This window comes from Phodopus roborovskii, unplaced genomic scaffold, assembly GCF_943737965.1.
Source record: "Phodopus roborovskii unplaced genomic scaffold, PHOROB, whole genome shotgun sequence".
In the NCBI taxonomy this organism is placed as follows: Eukaryota; Metazoa; Chordata; class Mammalia; order Rodentia; family Cricetidae; genus Phodopus; species Phodopus roborovskii.
Window position 1 is genome coordinate 2,715,687 of NW_026126638.1, and position 26,927 is coordinate 2,742,613.

At 43.1% G+C, this 26,927-nt stretch overlaps 1 protein-coding gene across 2 annotated transcripts; it reads left to right on the forward strand.

Moving 5' to 3' along the window:
• Positions 1–241: 241 nt before the first annotated feature.
• On the forward strand, positions 242–25,573 carry Akap3 (A-kinase anchoring protein 3). Of its 2 annotated transcripts, XM_051173182.1 has the most exons (6): positions 252–401; positions 3,253–3,359; positions 4,123–4,233; positions 7,275–7,370; positions 11,389–13,689; positions 25,229–25,573. In XM_051173182.1, the coding sequence occupies exons 4-6, from the start codon at positions 7,275–7,277 to the stop codon at positions 25,382–25,384; spliced, it is 2,553 nt and encodes an 850-aa protein (XP_051029139.1). In that variant the 5' UTR covers positions 252–401; positions 3,253–3,359; positions 4,123–4,233; the 3' UTR covers positions 25,385–25,573. The 2 variants fall into 2 exon arrangements, with proteins under 2 accessions (XP_051029140.1, XP_051029139.1); XM_051173183.1 differs by lacking the exon at positions 3,253–3,359 and having other exon boundaries at positions 242–401.
• Positions 25,574–26,927: the final 1,354 nt, after the last annotated feature.

The window sequence follows — 26,927 nt, forward strand, 5'->3', positions numbered from 1 at the left end:
TGAAACAGGATCCTCTCCTTGGCTGCCATGTAAATTTGTTTGTAATACCCTGCTGTTGAAATGGAATCCACTGGCATGGTTTCCCCTCCCATTCCCCCTCCCAACTCAGACACTCAAAGAAGTGAATTAATAGGAAAAAAGCAAGGCCAGTCCTTCTAACTAAATGTCCTCTTATCCTTTTGAGCACTCAATCTTAGGCAGCCTCACATTGTTGCTATAGAAACAGTGATGTCACCAGTTGCAATTCTGATGTCACTCCCTAGTCCCAACAAGAAAGAGGTGCATGGAAGGCTGGGGGAGGAAACAAGATCTTCAGCTGAGCAAGAACATCCCAGCATCTTCATTGACTTTAAAAGTATATTCTGGAATCTTCTGTGGTTCACTATTCCAGAGCTACAGAGGTAGGAAAGCCCACTGGATTGGTAAAACAGCCCATTTTTTGATCCCTTGTAATTAGAAAGAAACGATGGACAGTTTTTTCATTTCTAACTCAGCTTTATGCTTCTGCTTTGCCAGTATTAATTTAATCTTTGAATAATGTGGAAATTAGTAGACTCTCTCAACAGCATCCCCCACACACACCCTCCTCCTCGAGTTCTGAGTTACTTACAGTGTGACCTGATATCCCAGGCCATCTTTTTGGAGGCCCCAGGAACTTAACTCCTTTCCCTCCTTACAGTGTGATGCTGAGAGTAGAGTATTGGCCAATACTCTGTATTCTGGCTTTTCCAACTGTATTGTCTGGCTAATTTTCCATGCTCTTTTTTCTCTCCAGCACTCTGATTAGAATCATGCTGGTATAGCTAAGTCCAGCTTTAGCTACTTGAGGCCTCACATTTTTTTTTTTTTTTAAGAATTGAAGCTTTGGTTAGGCAGTAGAGCCCTGGGGATGGGCAAGCCCATGGAAAAGTCTCTATGAGGGGGCTGTAGGCAAGAAGGTACTATTAAGGGCCAGCAAAGCTTGAGGCATGCTACACAAAGGCTTGATGAATAATACTGAATCACACATTCCTAATCTCCATGGTAAGAAAATCCAGTGTCAGTTTCAGAAAAATTTGATGGGTTTCTACAGTGTTCCAGACAGAAAGAACTGACAGAGGAGGAAGATGAGATGGAGACTTAGGCACTCATCCATATTAAAACAAACACTGAAATTGGCTGAAAGAGCTTCAAAATATGACCAGATAGGAAGCAACCCCGGAAAAGCCCCATTTATACCAGCTATAATTTGGGTTTTTCATGAGTTTAGAAATATTGAGAAATCAGGAAATGTGTGTGTGTGGGGAGGGGGTCCAGGCAGAGCTGTGGCCTGGGATAGAGTAGGCCAACCATTCCTGTCTCACTCAGCTCTCTGCTGGCACTCATTGCTTGCACTCCTCCTCAGTTTGAGGTAATAATCACTGTGACACCATCTTTTGGTCTTGTTTTTAATATTTTTTTTCCTTATAACTGTAGCCCAGGCTTCTTCAGAACTCATTGGGTAGTCTAAGCTGATCTCAGACTTGCAGTCTTCATTCTGCCACAGCCTCCAAGTACTGAGATCCAGCTGTCTGATTGGCATTTATGTGATGGGTATATGTATGTATATGTGTGTGTGTGAGAGAGAGAACATGCTTGGAGAGGTCAGAGGTTGACACATTTTCATCAGTTACTCTACACTTAATTTTTTGAGACAGTCTCGCTCTGACCCTAGAGCTTTCCAATTTGATTAGTGCTGAAGTTACAGATGTGAACCACCACACCCAACTTGATAAGTGGATGCTGAAGATAAAATTCAGATCATTCTGGTTGTATGGTTGTCTAGTAAGCACTTTAGTGACTAAGCCATCTTCCCAGCCCTCCCTCCCTCCCTCTCTCTCTCTCTCTCTCTCTCTCTCTCTCTCTCTCTGTGTGTGTGTGTGTGTGTGTGTGTGTGTGTGTGACATGCATCCATGCCTACATGTCCAGAGGACAGAGGAATGTGTCTAGTGTGCTGCTCTCTGCCTTATTCCCTAGAGAGAGGGTCTCTCATTGAACCTGCACCTTGGCTGGTAGCCAGCAATCTAGCAAGGCCTAGGATCCTGTCTCCACTTGGCCCTCCTCAACCCTTCCTACTGGGTTGGAGATACAACTCAAGGGAGCAGACACATTTAGCTTTTGAGCTGCCTGCTGGAGATTCAAACGCAGGTCTCCTTGCTTGCTTGGCAAGAACTCTTGCTCCCTGAGCCATCTTCCTAGCCTTACATTGGAATTTTTGAGGAACATTTTAAGTCCGACCTTTGCAACCACAGACAATGCCAAATCTCCCAGGCTGTTGACCTAAAGAGCTTGACTAGCTAAAGAAAGAAGTCCCATCGGTCCTAATCTTCTGGGCTTTAGTTTCCCAATCTATACAATGAGAGTGTGAATTCATTGAAAAGTGAGTGACACATTTTGTATATTGACTTTTCTCCTTTGTCAGTTTCACAGATAACACAGAGCAACGACTCCAGCATGTTGTTACTTTTTTATTTTGTTTGTGACGAGGTCTCACTCTCTCACCCAGGATGGTCTAGAACTAGATATGTATCTGAAAATCAGGGCAGTCTTTCTGCTTCAGCCTCCAGCGTGCTTGGATTAAAGGCATGAGACATCATGCCCATTTCCAGTTTTCAGTTTATTAATACAATATTCACTTGACTCCCTTAATCTTTAGCTATTCCTTTCTTTATTGTGGGAAATGTACACATTAACTTCAAAATCTGAAAAGCTTCATGACTCATAGCAGCACTTGGGTGGATCAGGAATTCAAGGCCATCTCAGTGAGTTTAAGGGCAACCTGAGCTGTAATGAGTCCCTCTCTCAACAACAGCAAAAGGCAAGAAAGTTTTTACATTCATATATATATATATATATATATATATATATATATATATACATACATACATACACACACACACACACACACACACACACCATCATCCTTAAAACTTAGGGAGTTTTAGCTGAGCACAACAAGCTTTATGTTGACAAACACACATAAAATAGAGTAAAAACATTAGAATATATGTAAGCAAGTTATACTAAACTAGTAAAAACCTTCTCTGAAAAGGATACTGAACATTTGGGGGATGTTCATTTCTTTGCATTACTGGAATAGGAAGGTCCCACCATAAAGTAACTTTCTATGGGAAACTCAATGGCAAAGCATTGGATTTTAGAAGTTCAGAATTTATGGCTTACCATCGTAACTCATTTGAGCAAGCCATTTCTTTTTGTTGTTGTTGTTCCCAGGTTCTCCAATTTTAAGAAAGAGAAAAATGAACTGCCTGGAATTACAAATGGGCAGGACTTGTATATTCACTCTTTCAATAGGAAATTACTAAGCACCAACTTTAAAGGTACTAGTTCTTAGGAGGGATTCCAAGATGAGGAAGAAAACTGTTTTGTCTTCATGAAGACATTTAATGAAGCAGATAGGATACATGTGGACAGTTGACATATTAGGTAGGATGAGAATGTGAAATGAATTGGAGACTTTGAAGGAGAAGCACTGATATTTAACTAGAAACTTAAGAAATTTGTCACAGATAGAATAACTGTGGCCTGGGCTCAGGTAGGGATGGGGTTTAGTAGAACATCTTGGAGGCATGTGAGCAGTTAATGCTGGGTAGATATTCCAAGGGTAGAATGCACTAATGTTCCACGTTAGTGTCTCAGAAAAGATAGACTAAGGAAGCTAGTTGAACTGGAGATATGATTTATGAACTCTCTTTATGAGGACATATATTTCTTTCAAGTCTGAAAAGAATTCTTAAAAAGTTTTGAGATCCAGAAACTCAGGGTACTTCCTCCCCATCCCATCTGCTTCCTAGTGAAATGTGTGAGATCAACCAGTTGTTTTTAATCATTAAGTAAGCCATTCATTTAAGAGCAGAGAATAAAATAGTCACTTAAATCATTGGCAAAAAGTAGAATGATTTGTTATCTGAGAACTCTCAGAACACACCAACAGTAATATATGGATCCCTCCCAGAAGTCTCCGTGTTACTTTGTGTCACTTCTATGTATACATGGAAATAAGTCAAAGTCATAATTGGGTCATAAAAAACAGTGGGGTCCATATGTAAGCTTGCTCATTTTTCTCTGTTTCTTTCTTTACAGAGTCCTTATATATTACATGGCAGGAGGGGCGGGTAGACTTAGGGACAGTGAAGACACCCACAAAGCTCATCTGGAGTCTTCCTTGTATCTCAGAACCCATCCTCAGTAAGAGTAAGTGACCACATCATTTTCTTCCTTCTTTATGCTTAGCTTGTGTGTGTCTTAATTGTCATATGTAGGTAGCCTGAATAAAGCAAAGGTTCTTTTGAATTAGTTGTTCTCTATCAGAAGCAACCCACTGAATGAAATAGAAGCAAGATGAAAAAACTGTGTTTGTGGATCTTATACTGTCAAAATTCTAGGTCAAGCTGCTACTAAATTTTGCCTTTCTTGGCCAAATTGCAGTACTGTTATTTTTCTGTCAGGCAATGACCCAGAGCATAAGAATATGTATATAGAGGTGAGACTCGTGAATACAGTGCTTGCCTAGTATGCAAGAGGCCCTGAATTCCATCTCTAGCACTGTAATCACCAAAAAAGAGGAAAATGTATATATAATTTTTAGCTTCTGAGATACATTGTTTAATTTTGTTAGCATGAAGTTCTTTGCATAGGGAACGAAACATTAAAATAGAAAATCAAAGATTAGAAAACTTTCTAAATTACCTGTCCTGTTTGCTTTCTGTTGCTGTGATAAAGCACTGACCAAAACCAACTTGGGGAGGAAAAGGTTTATTTCATCTTACAGGTTGGATGGAGTCCATTCTCAAGGGAAGGCAAGGCAGGAGCTTGAAGCAGACACCCAGAGGAGTGCTGCTAACAGGCTTGCTCAGCTACGTTTCTTATATAATCCAGGCCCATCTGCCCAGCCCTGGGACCACCCCACAGTGAGCCGGGCCATCCTACATCAATGACTAATCTAGAAAATGCTCCCACAGGCATGCCCACCCATCAGTCTGATGGAATGAATCCTCACTGGAAGCTCCCTCTTCCAGGGTGTGTTGGCTTCACAACCAAGATTAGCTATCACATTACCTCTCCAGGAGGTCTCAGTTCTTGTCCCTTCGAATCACCCAGAAAGCTTGTGAGAACATTTTAATACGTTTTCTCTATTCCATGTATGTGGGGGGGGGACCACATGCCGTGATGTGGATGTGGAGCACAGAAGACAACTTGTAGGAGTCAGTTCTCTTTTTACCACGTGGGTTCTGGAAATCAGACTCACGTTGTCAGGCTTAGTGACAGATATTCTTAACCTGCTGAGACACCTTCCTGGCCCTTTTAAGGAATCTTAATCCTCAATGCAAAAACCATAAGAAAGATTTCCATTTAGCATTTTTATTTAATATATTCTTCCCCCCTCTCTGTATCTCTGTCTCTCTCTGTCTCTGTCTCTCCTCCTTTTCTGTACTGGGTCGAACCTAGGGCCTTCCACAGGCCAGGTACTGCTTAGCTACACCCTCAGCCCCAGCTTTTTTCTTTCCATTCTTCAGTAATTGCATGAGTTCCTAGTTGTGGAAAATCCATTGTTTACTCAAGTAATCTCTGTCATCTGGAGGAGTACAGAAACGATTTTCCTAACTCAGCAATCGGACAGTAGAGTGTGAAAATAAGAAAACAGAAAACAGCTCTTGAGGGATTTTATATTTTGATTTTCCTTTAATAATTATCCACAATCTCCAGAACAAACACAATATGCCCACATATGTGTAAGCACTATTACTTTTGGTTGCTTTCTTTTTATATCTTTATTTATTGTGTGTGTGGTGGTGAGGCAGGTGCACACTACCATGGTGCCTGTGTGATGATCAGAAAACAACTTGTGAGAGTCAGTTTTCCTTACAGCATGTGAGTTCCAGGGGGCCAGTTGAGGTCATCATTCTTCCTGCTATTTTTTCAGCCTTTATTAAGAATGTGTTTGGTGTTCCTTTGATTTGTGTTCATCTTAATTTTGAGCAAGGGTACATACCCCACCTCAGCCAACATTCTTTAAAACAAGTATTTCAGATTAATCAGATGAACACCCCTAAAAATCAGCTGTTTATGATCATGACCTCAGCTTCGAGCAAGATGTTGAGCTTTACTGTAATGGAATTTTAAAGCAGTGTTTTGCTGGAATCATGGGAATGTCAGGGCACTGTGTGGGGTGGGGGCTTATTGTGCGTCTACCTTTGTCTTCCCATTGAGAGTGTTAGATGGGAGCTGAGTTTGTAATGAGCTAGGGGGTTCTCAGTGTGGAGCCTAGAAGGGGAAGTTGGGCATAGGAAAAGAAAGTGAGGGCAAAGAGACCCCGCTGGCCACTTTAGGTTTGCAGCAGGGTACCTAAGACACCGTGGTACTTGGCTACATTTTCAGAGACTATAAAGTAGAATACAAGGTTGCGACTACTAGGTGAGACAAAGGCCAAAAGAGCGTTAGGATTAAGGGCCCTGAGGGTGGGCATTGAAAGCAGCAAGTGTAAGAAGATAGATGGCAACTGGTGGTGGAAGAATTGGTGGGTGGTGAAGGCAGTGTCTTGTGAAGATGATGCCAGGCTAAATGAATCTCACCAGGTAGCCGGTGGCGGCAGCACTGGCATGAGAGAACAGAACAGTTAAGAGGGCCCTGAAAGGACATGCAAGTCACCACGACACCACGGACCCGGAACCATGGAGTCTGAGAAGCTCCCGGCACCCTAGGCTTATCAGAGAGAGAACGATCTCAAGGAAGATGACTAGTGTACCTTAGTGCTCTAGAAATGGACGCGAAACAAAGGTGCTAGTTTTAAAAATCAGCCCATGTAGACAGAAGAGGCAAGGTAAAAGCCAATTAATCCATTTGGTCACATTCAGTTTCAAGCGTCTACTGAAAATCAGGGGTGGGGGTGAGGGTAGGGAACAAAGCAAGACGCAGCTGACAGGTTTGTTCCTTTAACAAATAATTAAGCATGAACAGCTGATGACAGAGTTTCTGTACCGCCTGGTCCCACGGATAGCACCATCCAAGCATCAACCCCATCTCTAGAGAGGTAAAAATGTTTGAAAGTTGTGTTGTAGGTGAGAGCCAAGGCTGAAGATAACTGGGTGAGTGAGCTGAAGCAGCTCTTTTTACAGGTCTCTGTGGAAAGCATGGTTCCTGCTTCCTACATCTCTGCCATTTTCTTTATTTCTCCTACGGTTCATGTAACATTTTGATGACTTTTCTTTCTTTCTTTCTTTTTTAAATACTACCAGATGGCGGATAGGGTTGACTGGTTACAAAGCCAAAATGGCGTATGCAAAGTTGATGTCTATTCACCTGGAGACAACCAACACCAGGACTGGAAAATGGTAAGGTTGCCTTCTTCAGCAGCACTAGTTGGGGACATTCAGACTGCCATCAAGAGCAGCCTTATTCTGTCCTCTATTTCGAAGGCAGTTAAAATGAGAAAAATTTCCAAATTCACCCCAGCAAATTCTGCAGCTTATGATACTTCATACTTTAGTTTTTTAATTATGTGTTCCTGGGGGTGTAACTTGTACGTGTGAATGCAGGTTCCCCAGAGGCCAGAAGAGGGTGTGTGATTCCCCTGAAACTGGAACCACAGACAGTTGTGAGATACCCTGTGAGCACTGGGAACCCAGCTCTGTAAAGAGCAGTGCATGCTCCTAACTGCGAGGCTGAATGTGTTATTTAGTGGAGATTAATAAAAAGTGTGTTAACTCAATACAATTTTAAGTTTTAAAGAACCACAGATGAGAAATGTGTCTCTGGGCTGGTGAGATGACTCTATGGGTAAAGGTGCTTGCCGTTAGCCTGATGATCTGAGCTAGACTCCTGGGACCCACATAGTGGAAGGAGAACCAGCTCAGGGCAAACTGCCCTCTGACCCCCACATAAACGTTGTGAAATAACCTTGCTCCCAATCAATCAGTCAGGGAAAAAATATAAAATTTTCCAAGGCACATTAGAAATAACACCGGAAACTTGGGTTGTCTTACAGTTCTGAGACGTTTAAACTCCCTGTTCAGCCTCTGCACATTGGGCACCCAGTGAGCACTTTCTAAACCCGGGGCGGGGAGTGGAGTGTGAATCCATCAGTGTCTAATGCGATAGTAATAAATATACAAAAGCAGTAAGCAGTAAGCCATACCTATATTTTAATGTTTAAAAATTGTTTCCTGGGAAAAGGTAGTACATTACTGCAAGGTACAAGGGAAAGACTTGAGGATTCTAGAAGTAAATATAGAAAGGAGGCCATACGCTGAAACTCACAAGAGCCCTCACACCAGGTTGTTCAGATGCAAGTGGCCAGGGCACAGCTCCTTCCTCCCTCTTGTAGCCATGCAGTGCCCTCTAATGACAAAGGCCACCACCCAAAGACAGAGATGCTTGAAGGAGTCAGTCCCAGAGTCACAAAGCAAGATGAGTCTGGGCTAAATAACCATATATTATTGACCTGTCCAGACAGTAGGTTCTAGCATCAGAAACATCCAAACACATTGGATAGAGTTCTCTCTTTTTGAAGATCTTGGATGAGTGAGATGGCTCAGAGGGTACAGATGTTTACCACCAAACCTGGTGACCTGAGTTCATGTCCCAGAACCCACATGCTGAAGGGGTAAGGCAAGAACTGACTTCCATAGTTTGCCCACCTCCATACTCACATACACAATGTGCACGCACTCACGCATACACGTACATGTGCGCACACACACACAGTAACACACACACATACACACACACAGTAACACAAAATTAAAGATGACATAATTCAATACATTCATTATTGTAACCTTACTCAGAATATTAGCATTTGCCCAACATGTATTTGCATGTAATAAGTGACCCATTTTCTGTGTGTGCCAAATATATTTTCTTATCAATAAGAGCCAAAACCCCTGAGAAATCACAAGATGTACAGATACTCACATCAACTTGCTGAAGACCCCAAGCTGCCTCTGTTGGATCTTTTATTCACCTCTGCCCTTTTACATAAAGAAACAAGAGACAAATCAGATCCAGTTAAACCAAACAAACAAAATTCTAACACCTTTCACTAAGCAAGAAGTACTCTAGGAAATCCAAAAACAAAATTTAATTCTGCCATAGTGAACCTTACCACTCATGGGAAAACATAATTATAATTTAAAGCTTAAATATAATTTAAGATATAAGTATAATTTGATGTCAGTCTGGCATTTGAAGGTATGTAAATAACCACTGGACATTAATTAAAAAAAACAAGCAAATCGCAATCATTGGCCAAGTGGACCTTCTCAACAATAGTTGTTATAGTTTAAATAATGGTCACTGCAAGCAGAGCATAGTGACATACCTTGTGACTCCAGCACTTGGGAGGTGGAGATGGAAAAAAACTGGATTAAATATGTTTAATGAGCTAGATATGGGAAGTTTGTTAGCTTAAACTCAGCTGCTAAGCATAGATGGATGGCTGAGCAGAGAAAACATTCCTTCTTGGTCATGAAGCTTTTCTGATTTTGAAAAGGAAAAAGAATAGTTTGACTTCCATGCAGCTCAGGATACTGTTGTGTAAGAGGAGGGGCTGCAGGACCAGCAGACTCTCATAGAGGAGAAATGGGAGTTCTTAGTCTCTGAAGCATTCACATTATTTTGTGTTTCCATCAATACATGCAGCCTAGAGAGTTGTAAAATAGGGTCCCAAGAAGCAGAACCAGATGGCATATAGAGTAAAGAATACTTTTTGCTTGGACATAGATGATAGACAGAGGACTAGATTTTTTTTTTTTTTTTGCAAGTCTCTTCCATCCCCCTTGGATAAAAGGTGATAACAACAACCTCCAAGTGAGAATTCTGCTGATCACAGTAGGAGGTTGGTGGCATCCATATTGGCTTGACTGCCTTATGACACTGGCTTTGCTAGAAGTTCTGAGGAAGCTCAGAGTGGGCTTGCAAAGGCCTCTGTATTACTTGCCAAACTGAGATGAAGAAGTCAAGTCCGACAAACTTTCTGCAGCAGGCCTGAGCACACTTAGGTCTGACACCTCTTCCTTCTGGCCTCTGCAGGCACCCGCGTGCACGCACGCACACATGCCCACAAAAACATTACTTAAAACTTGTTAAAAAATTACTACTATGGAACAAATAGTAGCCAGTAACTTTTTACATACTTTATGTTGTTTTATTTCATGTAATTTTATTTTCTGCATGTGGGTGTTTTGTCTGTGCACCTCTACATGCCTGCTGCCTGTAGAGGCCACAAGAGGGTGTCAGATCAGTTACAGACAGTTGTGACCATCATGGTCACAGATCCTCTGAAAGAGCAGCAAATGCTCTGAACACTGATCCATCCCCCCAGCCCAATAGCTAGTAACTTTACTTTCATAATAAATCAGTAGTTTGATGACATATAGGTAATTTTATAACAAAGCCCTGTTCTTTTAAAAACTGGCTTTATTTAGGGTCATTCCTACTTTGACAGAATTCTTTACATTTGCTAGGAAAGAAAGCATAAATATGTACATGGTACTATGTTCAGGTTTAAAGTTTTTGCCACATATAGATTACAGTGAGTAGATATAAAAGTGTGTGTGTGTGTGTGTGTGTGCGCGCGCACGTGCTTATCACAGCTCACATCCTTCAGAGAATCTGTAACTGCACAAAACTAATCACCCACAGTTACTAACCCCCCCCAGTTATAAATCAATTCATTAATAGCAATTAGTCATGGGAAGCCACTTAGCAGGTCAAGATTCTGCTGTGTCAAATAATTAGGTACAATTTCCCCACTTTTCTGAAATTTCTTATAATAAGAGACATAAATTAAAATTAACAGATATCTGGGTGAGGGTGGTGCAGGAAGGAGATCTCTGTGAACTTGAGGATAGTCAGGTCTACACAGAGAAACTCTATGTCAACAAAGGGGAAGAAAACAACACAACAGATAGACCTGAGGAGGCAGTGATGAGCATCAGTACCAGCTCAGTTCAGATAGGCACTCCTGTGATCATCAGGATGTTGCTGGTAGATGCAATAGAAGCAGCATGATATAGTAGCAGATGCCTTGATTGGAATTCCAGCTTCACCACCAATTAATGTTATATTTTCAAATGACTCACTCACTAACTTAATCTCCCAGTTGTTTAATTCTCTGCCCTGTAAAATGAAGAAAGCAAGAGAAGTAACACGTAGGCTTATTGTGAAAGTAATTTAAATGGGATAGTAGCCGTAAAATCCTGTGCCTGATCTGTATAGTGACTACTCAGTAAATGAGGTTTCCTTTTATCGCGATGCTGGAGCCAGCTTGGGGTCCTGGCCTGCTTGGTTGTCCTGAATGCCCCTATCTTTGCTGTGCTGCATCTGGGTGAAACAATGTCTGGTTTTCAGGATGCATCAACAGATCCTGTCCGAGTGCTCAGCTGGCTCCGCAGAGACCTGGAAAAAAGTACAGCAGGGTTCCAGGACTCGAGGTTCAAGCCTGGAGAGTCATCATTTGGGGAGGAAGTGGCCATCCCAGGAGACCAACGCAAAGGTTTCTGTGTCGACTATTACAATACCACCAACAAGGGCAGTCCAGGGAGATTGCATTTTGAGATGACTCACAAGGATAACCCTTCCCCTGGCCCTGTTGCCCAAGCTGGTAATGGGAGTTCCATAGATGAAGTTTCCTTCTATGCCAACCGCCTCACAAACCTAGTGATAGCCATGGCCCGAAAGGAGATCAATGAGAAGATTCATGGCTCTGAAAATAAATGTATCCATCAGTCGTTCTTTATGGGGGACGAACCCGTGCCCCACAAAAGCTTAAGTACAGTAGCCTCCGAGCTGGTGAATGAGACCGTCTCTGTGTGTTCCAAGAACATTGCTGGTGATAAAGCTCCAGGCTCTGGAGATAGAGCCCTGGGGTCATCCCAGAGCCCCGGTCTAAGATACAAAAGCACACTGAAGATCAAGGAGAGCACCAAAGATGGCAAGTGTCCAGATGACAAGCCTGGTTCTAAGAAGTCTTTCTTCTATAAGGAAGTATTTGAATCTCGGAATGCCGGGGATGCCAAGGATGGTGGAAGGCCCTTAACTGGAGAGAGAAAGCTGTTCCGGAGCCCGGACAGGCCTGATGACTTTACAAGCTCTGTCAGTCAAGGGATCATGACCTATGCCAATAGTGTGGTATCCGACATGATGGTCTCCATTATGAAGACCCTGAGGATCCAGGTGAAAGACACAACCATCGCCACCATTCTGCTGAAGAAGGTATTGATCAAGCACGCAAAAGAGGTAGTCTCCGATCTCATCGACTCGTTCATGAAGAACCTCCACAATGTCACAGGGAGCCTCATGACTGACACAGACTTCGTCTCAGCTGTGAAAAGAAGTCTTTTTTCTCATGGAAGCCAAAAGGCCACAGATATCATGGATGCCATGCTGGGTAAGCTGTACAATGTGATGTTTGCCAAGAAATTCCCCGAGAACATCAGGAAAGCCAGGGACAAGTCTGAGAGCTACTCCCTTGTTTCCATGAAATCACGGGCTAGTGACCCTAGACAACCCAACATGAACTTTGCAATGAAATCAGAATCAAAAATGAGAGAAAGTTTGTTTTCTGCGTGCAAACCAGAGAAAGAGAAGACATGTGCTGAAACTCTGGGTGAGCACATTATTAAGGAGGGACTGACCATGTGGCACAAAACTCACCAAAAAGACTGCAAAACTCCTGGCCTCGATCAAGCCGCCAAACAAGGTAGCGCTCAGCAAGAGGTTTGCTTTGAGAGTCCAGATCCTTGTGACTTAAGCCCTCCTCCTCAGCAGCCAGAGGCCTTTGAGAACTTTATGTGTGAATCAGACTCCTGGGCCAAGGACCTGATCGTGTCAGCCTTGCTTCTGATTCAATACCACTTGGCCCAGGGAGGCAGAATGGATGCTCAGAGCTTCCTGGAAGCTGCTGCCAGCACCAACTTCCCCGCCACCAAGATGCCTGTAGTTCATGATGAGTCCAGACTTAAGTCTCCTCATAAGATATGCGACCAAGAACAATCAGAAAAGAAGGATCTCATGAGTGTCATCTTCAATTTTATCCGGAACTTACTCAGTGAGACCATATTCAAGAGTAAGCGTAATTGTGAATCCAAGGGGCAGAATGTTAGGGAAGAAGAGATCAATCCATGTGAAAGGCCTGTGACCCCTCCTGCCCCGAAATTCTGTGAGGAGGAGGAGGAGGAGAATGGTGGTGCCTTTTCTGGGCTAAGCAAGATGGTCGCCAACCAGCTAGATGGCTGTATGAATGGGCAGATGGTGGAACACCTGATGGACTCTGTGATGAAGTTATGCCTCATTATTGCCAAGTCCTGTGACTCTCCTTTGTCAGAGCTGGGAGATGAGAAGTGTGGGGATGCCAGCAGGCCAAATTCTGCCTTCCCAGATAACTTATATGAATGCTTACCAGTCAAGGGCACAGGGACAGCTGAAGCCCTCCTGCAGAATGCCTATCAAGCCATCCATAACGAACTGAGAGGTTTGTCAGGACAGCCACCCGAGGGATGCGAGATACCCAAGGTGATCGTCAGCAACCACAATCTGGCTGACACCGTTCAGAACAAGCAGCTGCAAGCTGTCCTGCAGTGGGTAGCTGCCTCGGAGCTCAATGTCCCTATTTTGTACTTTGCTGGCGATGATGAAGGAATCCAGGAGAAGGTAAGACAGCAAAGCCAGAACGCTTTCCTGTTATGTTAACTTGGGTTTTACAGTCTGTCTGTTTTCCTGAATGTGAACACAGCTATAGAGAGGGGAGAATCGGGCAGAAGCAGTTTGAAGGTTATGCCTCCCAACAGAGGTAAGAGTCAACTGAGATGGGATCATGAGACACACTAAGAGAGGCAAAGAAGAGAGGTACAATTTTCTGTTTTCCGAATTTATTGGTGCCTGGAGCACAACTGAAGATTCTCCAGGAGATTTGGTGTAGAAATCAGACAAAAGTTTAGGCTGGTGTTTTTCTCTCTCTCTCTCTCTCTCTCTCTCTCTCTCTCTCTCTCTCTCTCTCTCTCTCTCTCTCTGTGTGTGTGTGTGTGTGTGTGTGTGTGTGTGTGTGTGTGTGTATGTGTACGTTACACGTACATGGGTTTCATGAGTGCAGTTGTATGCATATGCACCTGGAGGCCAGAGGACAACATTGAATGTCTTCCCCTATCCCACTGCAGCCTATTTTTGAGACAGGGTTTCATCCTGTACCAGTCAGCTAGCCTGGCTGCCCATGCATGGGAGGGATCCTCCTGCTTCCACTTTGTAGTGCTGGGAAATAGGCATGCACTGCTACACCCAGATTTTTTTTTTTTAAACATGGGATCTTGGGGAATCAAACTCAGGCCTTCATGCTTGTGTGGCAAGCACTTTACTGACTGAGCCATCTCCTCAGCTCCATACGTGTGTTTTTGATAGAACAGAATTGCTCAAAAACATGAGATATTACTTCTAGAATGGGTTGAAGAAAGAAACAGTTTGGATATAATGACCTCTTTTATTTTTCACTTTATGGGCGGTGTGTGTGTGTGTGTGTGTGTGATTTGTCACATATTTAGGACATGGACAGGAGACAATTTGCAGGAATCAGCTCTCCATTACTGAGTTCTGTAGATCAAACTCAGACCATCAGCCATCAGGCAGGCAGCAGGCACACCTCTACCACTAAGCCATCTCACAAGCTTGATTATGGACAACCTGTCACAAGTCTCTCAGCTTGTCTGGTGGCACTGAAGGTTTGGTGGATTCGACCAATAGTATGGTAATAGGTGGACATTTACATCCAGAGGGTAGTAGCTGGAACTTCCAGGTACTTGCTCTTCCAGAATGAAATAGAGACACTTGAATCATATCAGGTGAAGAAATCCATTCTCTAGAACCTTCCATTCTCTTCTGCAGGACCACACATTTAAGAGAGTTAAGGCTTTATTATTGTGCCTCAACTACAGTGACCTTCCATGTTTGTTATGGTGCAAAGGACAGGTTTTGGGTTGAGCTTTCTAAACTTAAAACTCCCAAAACTGGGAATAAACTTCTTGGTGTACCCCTATTCACTCCTATCAGTCTAACACTGGATTATCAGTCTTCAGGCGATTGACTGACAAGGTATGAGAAGAATGGTTATGGTGAGTAGATTTGGATACCCTGTTGCTTATAGGATTTATGGACTGAGTCCTCATCACTTTCCAGTTCCCAGTTCAGTGTTTTGCTTTGTTTCTTAATTAAAAAAAAATGGTGCAGTGAGATTGTACAGGGAGGTATTTAGGGTTCAGAGTGTCTCAAAGACCTAGAGTTTGTTGCTTTTACATTGTGGGTGAGCTGGTGGCTATCAGTAGCCTTTGCTCTTTCAGATGACTGCATGTCACATAGACCATAAAGGCATTCTTCAAATCATGGTAGATAATACCATGGTAGATAATACCATTTTTTGAAAATGAGCTCCCTCGTTAGGGCTCTTAGTTTGGCCTCTGGGGCCAAGGTAGAAGGGAGTAACGAGGAAGGCTTGGGTGTTGCCCGTGGCTGTCCCAGCTCTGAGCCAGAGGGCCACACTGATGCTACCTCTGATTTCTTTGAAACACTACAGCCCTCCCACTGTGGCCCTAGGCACCGATCCAACACCAGAACAGCAAAACCTCATTGCTTTGACACAAATAACAAGAGCAGCACTTAGAAATCGTCGTGCCTGGTGCCAGGGGTTTCTGTGAGAGCACGCCTTATCTGAGTAGAGGAGCGGTCTTGTTGGCTGTCCCAGGCAAGGGGCTGAGCACCAAAAGCCCCGGGAGAAGAAGCTTTTGTCATCAGTCCAAATTTAGAAATACAGATTTGACAAAAATTTAACAATCCCCTGAAGGGTCTTGTCTGTTGTGAAACTGGCTTGAATACTGCTGTAATTAGAAGCAGGGGGATTGCCATACCTCCAGAGCCAACATGATACTTCCTTCCTACTGATTATCTGGGCTTTTTGTGGAGACATGGTAGCCTCAAGAGACTAGGGTGTTTAAGACTGGTATTTTGACCTAAGCATTCCCCAGTAGGGCTCTATATCAAAATATTTGCATAGTGTAGGGTGGCTCTTTCTGGAAAAACTAGGTCCCTAAGATCTTTTTCTAGTGTCCTAGGAAAAAGGTGGGAGCTGTCCCTGAACTTCTGATAGAGGATTCACCAAGTGTGCTGCTGGAGAATTCTAGTGACTGGGTCCTCCCATTCTAAAGCAAACAGGTGTCAGAATCCAACTGCAAAGAAGTGCAAAAGAAAGAAAAAAAATGAAAAAAGTGGCTTTTAAATAAAAAGAAAAAACAAAAAGAAAAGAAACTGTTTTACTGTTTACGTACCATTCAGTAGCTTCCTGGACTTGAGATGAAGAGTGTAGGGATTAGGCTCCGGGTGATGCAGCAGAATTGCACCAGGAAGAACTCCCTAGTTGGCCTGACTACTAGGGAGATTGGGGTGTTACATAGGATGCAACAAGAGAGTAGTAGGCCAAAATTTAGAAAAGTTTTCATAGGTCATGGTCCTAGGTTAGGGTCTGCTCTTGTTAATTCTTAGTTTTTCATTAGGATAACTTTCTCCAAGCTTTAACTGGGTTTTGATTGGGTAAGCAATCACAAACTACTGAGTCTACCTTTGGTAGCATGCCCCAGGGCACCTCAGAGGCTAGGGCTTTCATGACTGAACTGCAAGATTGTCCATCCCTAGGTGGCTCCGTATATCCCTTCTCAATGGGGACTAAGGACATGGAGAGGTGAACAGGAATACATGATTGACATGGTCTTGAGATTGACAGAGTACTGGAGGGGAGTGTAAAAATGCTGCCATTGAGGTATTCCTTCTCCTCAGCCATGTAACTTGACAGAATATTTGTGAGTAAAAAAATACTGTATGTGGAAGGCTCCTTCTACTCCTACTATCTATAAATCAGGAGGAAAGTTCTAGGGGAAATGATAAAGACTGAGCAAGGGACTCCAGTATCTTTGAGCAGAGTAACTTTCTTACCTGTTATGTTCAGGGCAACCCGAGCATCTTCAGCAAAGTTGGATATGTCAGGAACTGGTTCAAATCTGTCCCCTGGCACCCTCAGTTGGGGATTAGCCCCTTACTATTCTGAGATTGGACAGGAAAAATCCACCTTCCAGTGGCAGGCCTTACATGTCAGACATGACCACAAGGGAAGGATGTTGTTTTAGTAGCATTCCTAATGGCTGGGCTATTGTACTTTGGCAAGCATGACTCAAGGACTTGCTGTAAGGATTCCTTGCGAGTATTGATCTAACCAAAAGTGCCTTCAGAGGCAAGCACAATCATCTGGGCTCATTTTTCTTCCTTCGTTGGTTTCCCACCAGATCTCAGAAGACAGTGTCCAACAGCTGAGCCTGAGGGGTCTGGGGTCCCATCTGAAGTTTATGAAGCTTTCTACAAATTCTAGTAGCTGTCAGGCTAATAAAATGTTGACCTTAAAGGGCTTGTCTTTTAGGAGATGACAGATTGTTTGATGGACTTCCTGAAAGCTTCAATTAGCCTGTTGAGATATGGTGGGATTTCTGTGTGTGTGTGTGTGTGTGTGTGTGTGTGTGTGTGTGTGTGTGTGTGTGTGTGTGTATCCTCTCTGATACTATCATAGTTAATAGTTTTTAAATGCATTTTATATATAATCAGGATTTTTATAATTATTCTATACATGTGGCTCTCTGTTAGCTTGTTACAATCAATGAGTTCTTGCACATTAGGACATTGACTAATAGTCTGCATGTTTTTTAGCTTCCTTCAAGAGTGTCTGTTTTCTCCCAAGGGTACAACAAGGAGTCAAAATTCAAGACTAAAGTTAAGGTTTGAAAGATAGTGTTAAATCTGTGTCAGTCCTTCCCTGCTCCTCCTTGCATTATCGGATGTCTTTTGATTGAAAACAGGATGTGGATGTGGATTATCCATGGGGATCAGGCACTTGTTTTAAAGGGAGTGGTGTAGACGTAAGAGAGAATAGTCAATAGAAGGCTGTACTCTTACTATGTCCTATAGGGCTGGCTTCTTTTCTCTGGTGGCTTGAGGAGAATGCAGGCATGGAGTAGAACTCCATGGGGTAGGAGGAGGCACATCCCTGGTCCCTGTGTTCTGTTGATTCTCAATGGAAAAGTAGAGTTTGGACATACACAGGAATCATTTAAGATCAAGAGTTTTTCTTTGAGATTTCTCTTTGCCATAGCCCCTTTCCTGATGGAGGGCCATGAAGGCCGGTACATAGGCACTTTACATTACTTTCCAGGACGCCTATGGAATTCTTGAGGCTACATTGTCACAGAGAGTCTAAGAAAACTGAAGGCAAACTTCCCACAGTGATCCTAAGGAAAAAAACAAATACTAATGCAGAGAATCAAACACCCTGAATGGAACGAGTGGCATTTTTATACCCAAACCAGAGTTTCTAAGCCTTTGGTGGTGATACTAAGAGGTGTCTCCATGGACACTTGGGAATTAAATCAAAAGACAGGAGAGGGTGTTCTAACATCTTGAGTTTTAGTGTTGGTTTTTGTTGTTGTCATTTGTTTTGAGGCCTAGGATAGACAGAGGGGAGATAGAATGTTTCAACCTCCAGCACCAAACAGAAAAGAAAAAAAAAAACCCTCTTAGAAACCAAGAAGACACAGAAGAAAAAGGCTATCTCTTTTAATTAAAAGTTGCATTAATACCCCTGAAACTGGGCTTATCTAATGACCAGGAAGACATGGAATTAAACAGAGTGCAGTTTAGGTTGTATCAATCTAAAAAAAGAAATGATGGAGCCTAACTTCAATCTGGACAACACTTCCAGTCTTAGCAAGGCTACAATTGTTTCTTAATGGGTGTTATTGAGCATCCTCCCTGGCAGCCTCTGAGACCATTAGAAGTGCAGGAGCTTAAGCTTCCTTCCTGCCCTACTAGGACACAACCTTCATCTTTAGCAAAATACTCAGCTGATGTGTGAGCATATAACCTTGGTAACTGAGTTTCCAGGTTGTCTAGTATCCAGAAAATGTAGTGTCAACCAGCCAGTCATCTGTCTCATCTAGCTCCAACACTGCATCTGTTCCACAGGGCCCCCAGTGTTTCTGGTCTATGTGGCACAATTATTTCGGCTGCAGTGGTCAGCAGGAGGAAGGGAGACTACATTCTGGCAAACAATGTAGACTAACAAACAAGCTAAGACAAACTCAGCCTCCATGTGCAGTATGTGAAGAGGCTTCTGTTCTGTAGCCATCTTTCTGTTGCACCATACATAACATGCACAATACATTTTGCTGGTGGATTTTGATCTAGAATTCTATAATGTATTCATCTAAATAGGACAATAGACTTGTTAATTCTGAAGAAAAATATATCCACCTATTATTTTATTGAAAGGAAAGTAGAAGGAATGCAGTTTGACTTCTTCATGTTCAATTGAATGATACATAAAACAAAGAAACTATCTGATGTGATTTTGGTTTTCTTAGAAAGAGACTGGTGTGTGCAAATATTGTCATGCTGATGCAGCCCACTGAGCCTAGTTAGACTGGGGCCCAGTACCCAATTGCCTTCAACACTATAATTTATTTTTAATAGGTCATGTGGTGGATGCAAGATCAAACCTAAAATTAAAAAAGGATGAACACCCAAAATAAAGGGCGTCTCCTCATCAAATCACTTCACTATTGCTCTACCTGCAAAAAAAAGCAACTCATCTATTTCTAGTGTGTTCTTCCAGAAATGCATAAGCATGTACATGTAAAACTAATGTATATTTGTCTTTTTAGCACAAGTGGTTGCATGCATATATAAGTGACAATATACATGCAATACATACAGGTGATGTAATTCACATACACATATACATATGATATATACATGCACACATAAATATGATAGGATGCTCAAGCATACATATGATATAACTTACATGGATACATATATGTGAAGGTACACATCCTTCAACACTGGTTTCATGCTTTTGTTTTTGTTTTGCTCTGTAATTGTTTGTTGAAGCAGGGTCTTGCTACATAACTCAAGATGGCCTTAAAGTCACTATGTAGCCAAGCCGGTCTCAAACTGGAGACCCTCCTGAGTGCTGGGATTACAAGCTTCCACCCCGCCATACCCAGTGCTATTAGTTTATGTATTGGTGTTTGGAGTTTCAGTTTGATTTCACCATGTAGAATTTAGTCTGAAAGTTTTCCTTTTATTATTTCCTGGATTTTGCTTTGGGTTTTCTTTTAATGCTTAAAATATTTTAAAGTATTTATGACTTTGCTCTTTTTATATACATTTGTACATGAGGAGGCAGATTTTCGTTGTCATTTGTTGCCCATTCCTACCCTCACTACTGGCTTCCACTAGATTCTTTCTGGTTTACATTCTGTGCCATTGAATTGTCTCTGTCTATTCTTAGCCTGATGTCAGACTCTGTTTATTGTAGTCTTAAGATTTTAAAGTATCTCCTAAGACTGAAGACTCCTTAATTGTATCAATGTTTTAGGCAGTTGTATTAGTTACTTTTCTTGCAGCTGTGATGAGTAATTCAAGGGAGGATGGGTTTATTGTGGCCTACAGTCCCTCAAGGCAGAGGAGGCATGGAGACAGGAGCTGAGCAGCTGGTCACGTGTGTCTACAGACAGGAAGTGGAGCCAGGCTAAGAAATTCAAGAGGAGCTTTCTTCCTTGATTCACTTCCTTCAGCAATGCTCATCTCCTAAAGGCCCCATAACCTTTTATAACAATGCTACAATCTGATGACAAAGTATCTCAACACAGCATCCTATGGACACACTCAAACCACAGCACTAGTCTTACCTGGTCCTACCCAAAGACAACCATTGGCCTTTCTGTTAAGTTTTCATCTTTCATCAATTCAACTATAAAATATGTAGTCTTTTACATATAGTTCTTTGCATGTACCATACTTTTTGTGACTTACCCATGTTGTTTGTATCAGTAGTCCATTCCTTTTTTATTGATGAACAGTATTTTATTTTATGAATACACACTGTCCATTTAAAGAACATTGGGATTGCTTCCATATTTTGCTATTGTGGATAATGACACTATGAACATTTCCATTAATATCTCTGTGTTGACACACAAGCTTTTATTAGCCTTGCATGGATAAAGAGGAGTAGAATTGCTATCTTATGATAAGGTCAATTTCTTAACTTACCAAACTGGGCTGGGAATAATGATGCATACTTACAACCCAGCACTTGAGAGACTGAAGCAGGAGGATGAGCTACATAGTGAGCTGGAGGCCATACTGAGATATATTTTGAGATATTGAGTTAAAATAATAGTAATAATAATAATAATAATAATGGTGAGACAGATTTCTAAAATAGCCATCTCATTTTGTAGTCTCACTAGCTGTTTAGATGGGTGTCCACTCCTCCCATTCACCTCCACATGACTTTATTATAGGAATCATAGTGATGGATCATTGTGGATTGATTTGATAAACAAATTCAAATGACTACAGATGTTGAACATAATTCAATTTGCTTCTTCATCCATTTGTGTAGATTCCTTGGTGCAATCAGTTGCCTGCATGTCTGTGCAGAATTCTTGTCCACATTCTGGTTGCTTTCTTCTTGTTTGGAGTTTAAAGAGGAGTGTTTGCCTGTTTGGTTTTTGTTTTTTGTTTGTGTGTTTGTTTTTGTCATTTGTTCGTTTTGTTTGTTGAGATACGGTTTCTCTGTGTAACAGCCTTAGTACTCTATAGACCAGGCTTGCCCCAAACTCACGGAGATCCTCCTGCCTGTGCCTCCTGAGTGCTGGATTAAAGGCATGCTTCACTGCGTGGCTAGTTTGCCTGGTTTTTAAGACAGAATCTCATGTATCAGAGGCTGCTCCTTGTGTAGCTGAGGATGACCTTGAACCTCTGATCCTCCTGCATAGCATGTGTTAGGTTCCACTGATTGGATTACAGGTGTGTGGCACCATGCCCAGTTTATGTAGTGCTAGGAACTTAACTCAGGGCTATGTGCATGGTAGACACATACCCTACCAACTGATTACATATGTAGTTAAGGATGACTTTGCACTCTGATCCTTCTGCCTCCACCTCAGGGTACTAAAGCTGTGTGGGTTTTTTGTTTGTTTGTTTGTTTGTTTTTTTGTCATGTATAATGATAATATGAATAGTTTCTGCCCAACTAGTGTTTCTTTTCTTTGTCTTTCTTGTGTTTGGATTGAACGTGGGGCCTCCCTCACATACTAGGCAAGGCTTTCTACCCCAACCCTTTCCAGTGCTTCTTCTATGCATGCAGTTTTGTCTCCAGGGAACATACCAAAGTCTGGAGACATTTGATTGTCACAGTAGGGAAGACAGTTGCTAGTCCTATAAAGCACAGGAGAGTTTCATAGCATAGAATTGTGAATTTGTGAAGGGAACAGTGCTAACCAACCTGACCCATCACAACGTCACATGGACTTTTCTCTGAAGGCCAGGTTTAAATGAGTTCACCAGACCCAAGACAAATGATAACTAGGTATTTATTAGGGAAGCAATTACACAAATAATAGTAAATAACCATTGTGGTCTTCCTGCTCCAGAAGATGCAGTCTCTGCCTTTCTGATGCTCTCACTGCAACCCGAGAGTGAGCCAGCCCCTCCTCTACCTTATAAGGGGTCATAGTTACACACCTGAAACCACGCCCCTAGGGTGTGGCCACCACTGCAAGATCACTGGCAAAGCAAGATGCCACTATATTTCGCCCTTTTGTCTAAATAAGAGGGTTTAAAGCCTGATAACAAAAACTGTATACATTGATAACAAATATCAACTATAGGGCAGGAAAAAAAAGAAAGGTAAAAACATATACAAATTTAGATCTACAACCAGCAAGAGCAATATTAAGCAAGAAACACATACTAAATGTCCAGTCCCAGGGAAATGGCATACAACAGAGATTATTCCCATAGTTGTCCTATTCTGGAAAGTCTAAGTCTTGTACCTGATATGTCCTAGCTAAGATAAGAAGGGGTATTAGCTGTGACTATCTAGTCTTCAACCTCATCAAAGACCTGTGAAGAAAAATAGCATTACTAGGGTAGGCAGGAAGTGCAAGTGTGGGACTTCCTAAAGGTGCAAGAAATGACAGAAACAGCAGGCTACCTGGACAGTCACCCAGGGCCTCACAGTCATGCTGGGGCAACCAACTTTGGCTAAGGCCTAGAGCATCTGATAGACCGTACACATGTGTATGGGTTCAGTACATGTGTGTACATGTGTGTGGAGGCCTGAGGTTGATGTCGGGATTCTTTCTCAATTCCTCTTCCACTTAATTGTTGGAGGTAGGGTCTTTGAATAAAATCCAACTAGCTGGTTTGATCCTGTCCTCAAACACCTACCACTGTCTTCTGAGGCTGGAATTGCAGACAGGCCATCACACCCATCCAGCATTTATGTAGGTCCTGGGAACCCAAACTCTGGTCTTCTTGCTTGCAAGGCAAATGCTTTAACCTCGGAGCCATCTCACCAGCTCCCAACCCATCAACATTTCTTATATATTCCCCTCCCTTCTGACTCTTCTAGTCTCTGATTAATAACAATGCAATGGCAATTGGATTGTGATTCCCTTTGAGTGATGCTCTATTGCCCTCTGGCTGTTTTCAGGATGCTTTCTGCCCTAGGAATGTTGCTCAGTGGTGGTGGTGTTTGCCTGGTATATGCCCAGCCTTCAGTTCAATCATCAGTTCAAAAATATGTTTTTAAATGCCTTTTTAAAAGTGATTTTCTAAATTTATTTATGTGTATTATGTGTGTGTGTGTGCCTGTGGAGACTAGAATAGGGCATCAGATACCCAGAACTGGAGTTACAGATAGTTGTGAGGTGCTTGGCATGGGAGCTGGGAGCTGAATCCAGGGCTTCTAGAAGAGCAGCCATGTTTCTTACAGACTAGGCATGGTGGTACCCATAATCCCAGCACTTGGGAGGATTGCCATGAGTTTGAAGCCAGCCTGGGCTACAGATAAGGCCCTTGTCTTGCAAAAGCAAAGCTTTTGGGGTGGATTTCTTTTGTTTTGTTAAATATGCCGAGCTACTTCACTTGAGGTAAGCCAAGGAAGCTTTTGGCTGTGGTCGTCCAGCTGCTCTTCCATACCACATCTCCTCTCCTCTTCTCTTATTCTAAGGATGGGAGTGTTAAACCCTTTGTCATATTTGCAGGCCCCAGAGTTCTACTTATTATGTCTTTCATCTTGGATAATGTCTCCATTCCATTATCTCTCTTCTGTGGCCTCCTCCATCTCATAACCTCATAACATTTCCACTTAGTGCTCCTTTACAGCTCTGAATTCTTTGCTGAAACTTTGCCCTGCCCTGAACTGGGATTTGAACCCAGGGTCATGCACACACAAAGTAAGTGTCCCACCCCAGCGATACTTCACGTGAGATGGAAGCTCACTGAGTCACCCAGGCTGGCCCTGAGCTTGCAAAAGTCCTGCCTTCCTAATAACTGAATGACAGGCCTAAGCTGCCAGGCTGGCTTGTTTTAGTCTTTGGATTTTGGAAGCATGTTGCCCTGACTAACCTGGAACTCACTTTGTACAGCATGCTGCCTCAAACTTAGAGATCCTCCTGCCTCCACCTTTTGAGACCTAGGATTCCAAGTAAGCACTGTCACATCCAACCTCTCCCTCTGTTTCATCGCTGTGGAGGCCTTGTGACTGACCACACGGCCCCACTGCCAGGATCTCCTTACCATGGAGGATTGCACTCCACAGCGATGAAGTAGAAGGAAATGGATACTTGCACTCAGCAAGCTTTCTTCTTCCTGTGCTTGTCTGAGACGCTAGCGCATGGAAAGTGCCACCCGCATTCAGTGTAGGTCTGCACACCTCATTTCCCTAGTCTAGAAAACCCCTCACCATACCCAGAAAGTGGTTCTACATCTCTCTTGTCTAGTTGGAAATCTATATAAGCCATCACAAATGGAGATTTTTATATTAGGGCGAGTATAGAATATTAGAACTCTTGGGGAACAAGAGCAGTGTTGACAAACGCTCACCCTGAAGCACCATCTTCAAGAAGACAATGGGAAGATTTGACTCAGTGAGAGATCGCATATTCCATATCAAGTCATGAACGGGGGACTTCTAACACTTGTTTGTATTGTGGTTGATGCAACTAACTTCAGTTTTCCCCTTGGATGGCTTCTTGGTTGCAGCCTGTTTTGGGATGCTCTGCGCCTCCATCACCTTTCTCTCTTCTCTCCACAGCTGCTTCAGCTCTCAGCCGCTGCTGTGGAGAAAGGCCGCAGCGTCGGGGAGGTTCTGCAGTCGGTGCTGAGGTATGAGAAGGAGCGACAGCTGGATGAGGCAGTGGGAAACGTCACGCGGCTGCAGCTGCTGGACTGGCTGATGGCAAACCTGTGATTGGGGCCCACCCGGTGTTCCAGCAGTGGGCCGTGACCCCATTCCCTCAGCTCCTCTCCCTGCCACACAGAGCCCTAAAGTTCCCTTCACACCACCCACACCAGATGCACCATCTAACGCTACTCACTGGATTTTGCAGATTTTCTCGTCCATGCGAGCAAGGACATAAATTAAAAGATTACAAATAAAGGGCTGCACGAGTTTGGCTCTCTTTTGTTTGAAAGGTAAGGCCCCACCCTCTCGGAGAAAGCCATCAGAGGGAAGAGAGCAGAGAGAGGACAGAATGGCAGAGAAGAATGGCAGAGCCAGCCATTAAGTTGCCTGCTATCCCTAGCTGTGAGCTGCTTATACTGGTCCCCTAAAATACACAATTGGGCTTATTTTATTTCATTTCCATCCTTCAGAACCACAACGACCAGAAAACAGTTTCTAACAGCCAATCATTCCCATTGTGGTATTGTGGGTGTGGCTCCACGTCCAGTCTGCGCAGCCGTGGGACCACTGCCCAACTCCACTGAAGCAGCCCTGAGGGCTATGGGTATGGTAGATGTAGCCAGGGCCGTCCTAGGTCATCCCAGTTGCAGAAAAGAAAGCTCTTGGTGGTGTATAGCCATGCAGGGCTGCAATGCTTGCAACTGGGCAGCGGAGGCAGTAAGCTCGTTAGTTTAAGGTGATTCTCTGCCTCTAAACCACACTTATTTATGTCTTTATGTGGCACAAGACGTGCTTGCCACAGCCCAGGTGTGGAGATCAGAGGACAGCCTGACCGAATCAGTTCTCTCCTAGCACCGTGTGAGGTCTGTGGACCTTAGTCCCAGCAAGGAAGAAATGCAGACTGTTCGTTAGGTTTGGCAGCCATCTTACTAGCGCAGATTTTTTTTGTTTGTTTACGTTTGTTTATTGATTTATTTCAGAGGATGCAGCTGTTTCTTGTTATGAGGTGTGTTCTAAAGTAGCCTACCTCACCCAGAGCTGGCTGAATTCCAGCCAATCAAAACATTACTGCAGCCGGCTTTCCGCGTGGGAGCTAGGGTCCACAGCCAAGCCCTCCTGCTTATGCAGTAGCCACTTTACCAGCTAAGCTGTATCCCCAACCCCAAGACTGCCCTTTGAAGAGGATGTGGGTAATCCCTTAACTTCCAGACTGAGCCTGTCATCAGAACAAACTAACTACAGAAGGGGAGAAGTGGAGGGAGGCAAGAGGCAGGGTTAATAGATGGACAGGGAATCTGAGCTGTTCTCCAACTGTACAAGTCAACGAACTGCTATGACATACATTTTCAAACAAGAATTCCAGGCCAAAGACATAGGTCAGTTGGTAAAATGTTTGTCATATAATCATAAGTACCTGGGTTCAATACCCAGGACCAGTGGGGGGAAAAACAGACCTGGGGCTGCAGAGGTGGCTAAGTGGTAAAGAGTGCTTGCTCATTCTTCAAGAGGACCAGAGTTCAGTTCCCAGCACCCACATCAGGCAGTGCACAACCACCTGCAACTCCAGCTCCAGGGGATCTGACGCCCTCTACTGGACTCCTCACACATG

Coding starts and splice junctions, on each gene's coding strand:
- Akap3 (XM_051173183.1), top strand. CDS start 7,275: ATGGCGGATAGGGTTGACTGGTTACAAAGCCAAAATGGCGTATGCAAA. Junction 7,371..11,388: donor AACACCAGGACTGGAAAATG/GTAAGGTTGCCT, acceptor TCTGGTTTTCAG/GATGCATCAACAGATCCTGT. Junction 13,690..25,228: donor ATGAAGGAATCCAGGAGAAG/GTAAGACAGCAA, acceptor TTCTCTCCACAG/CTGCTTCAGCTCTCAGCCGC.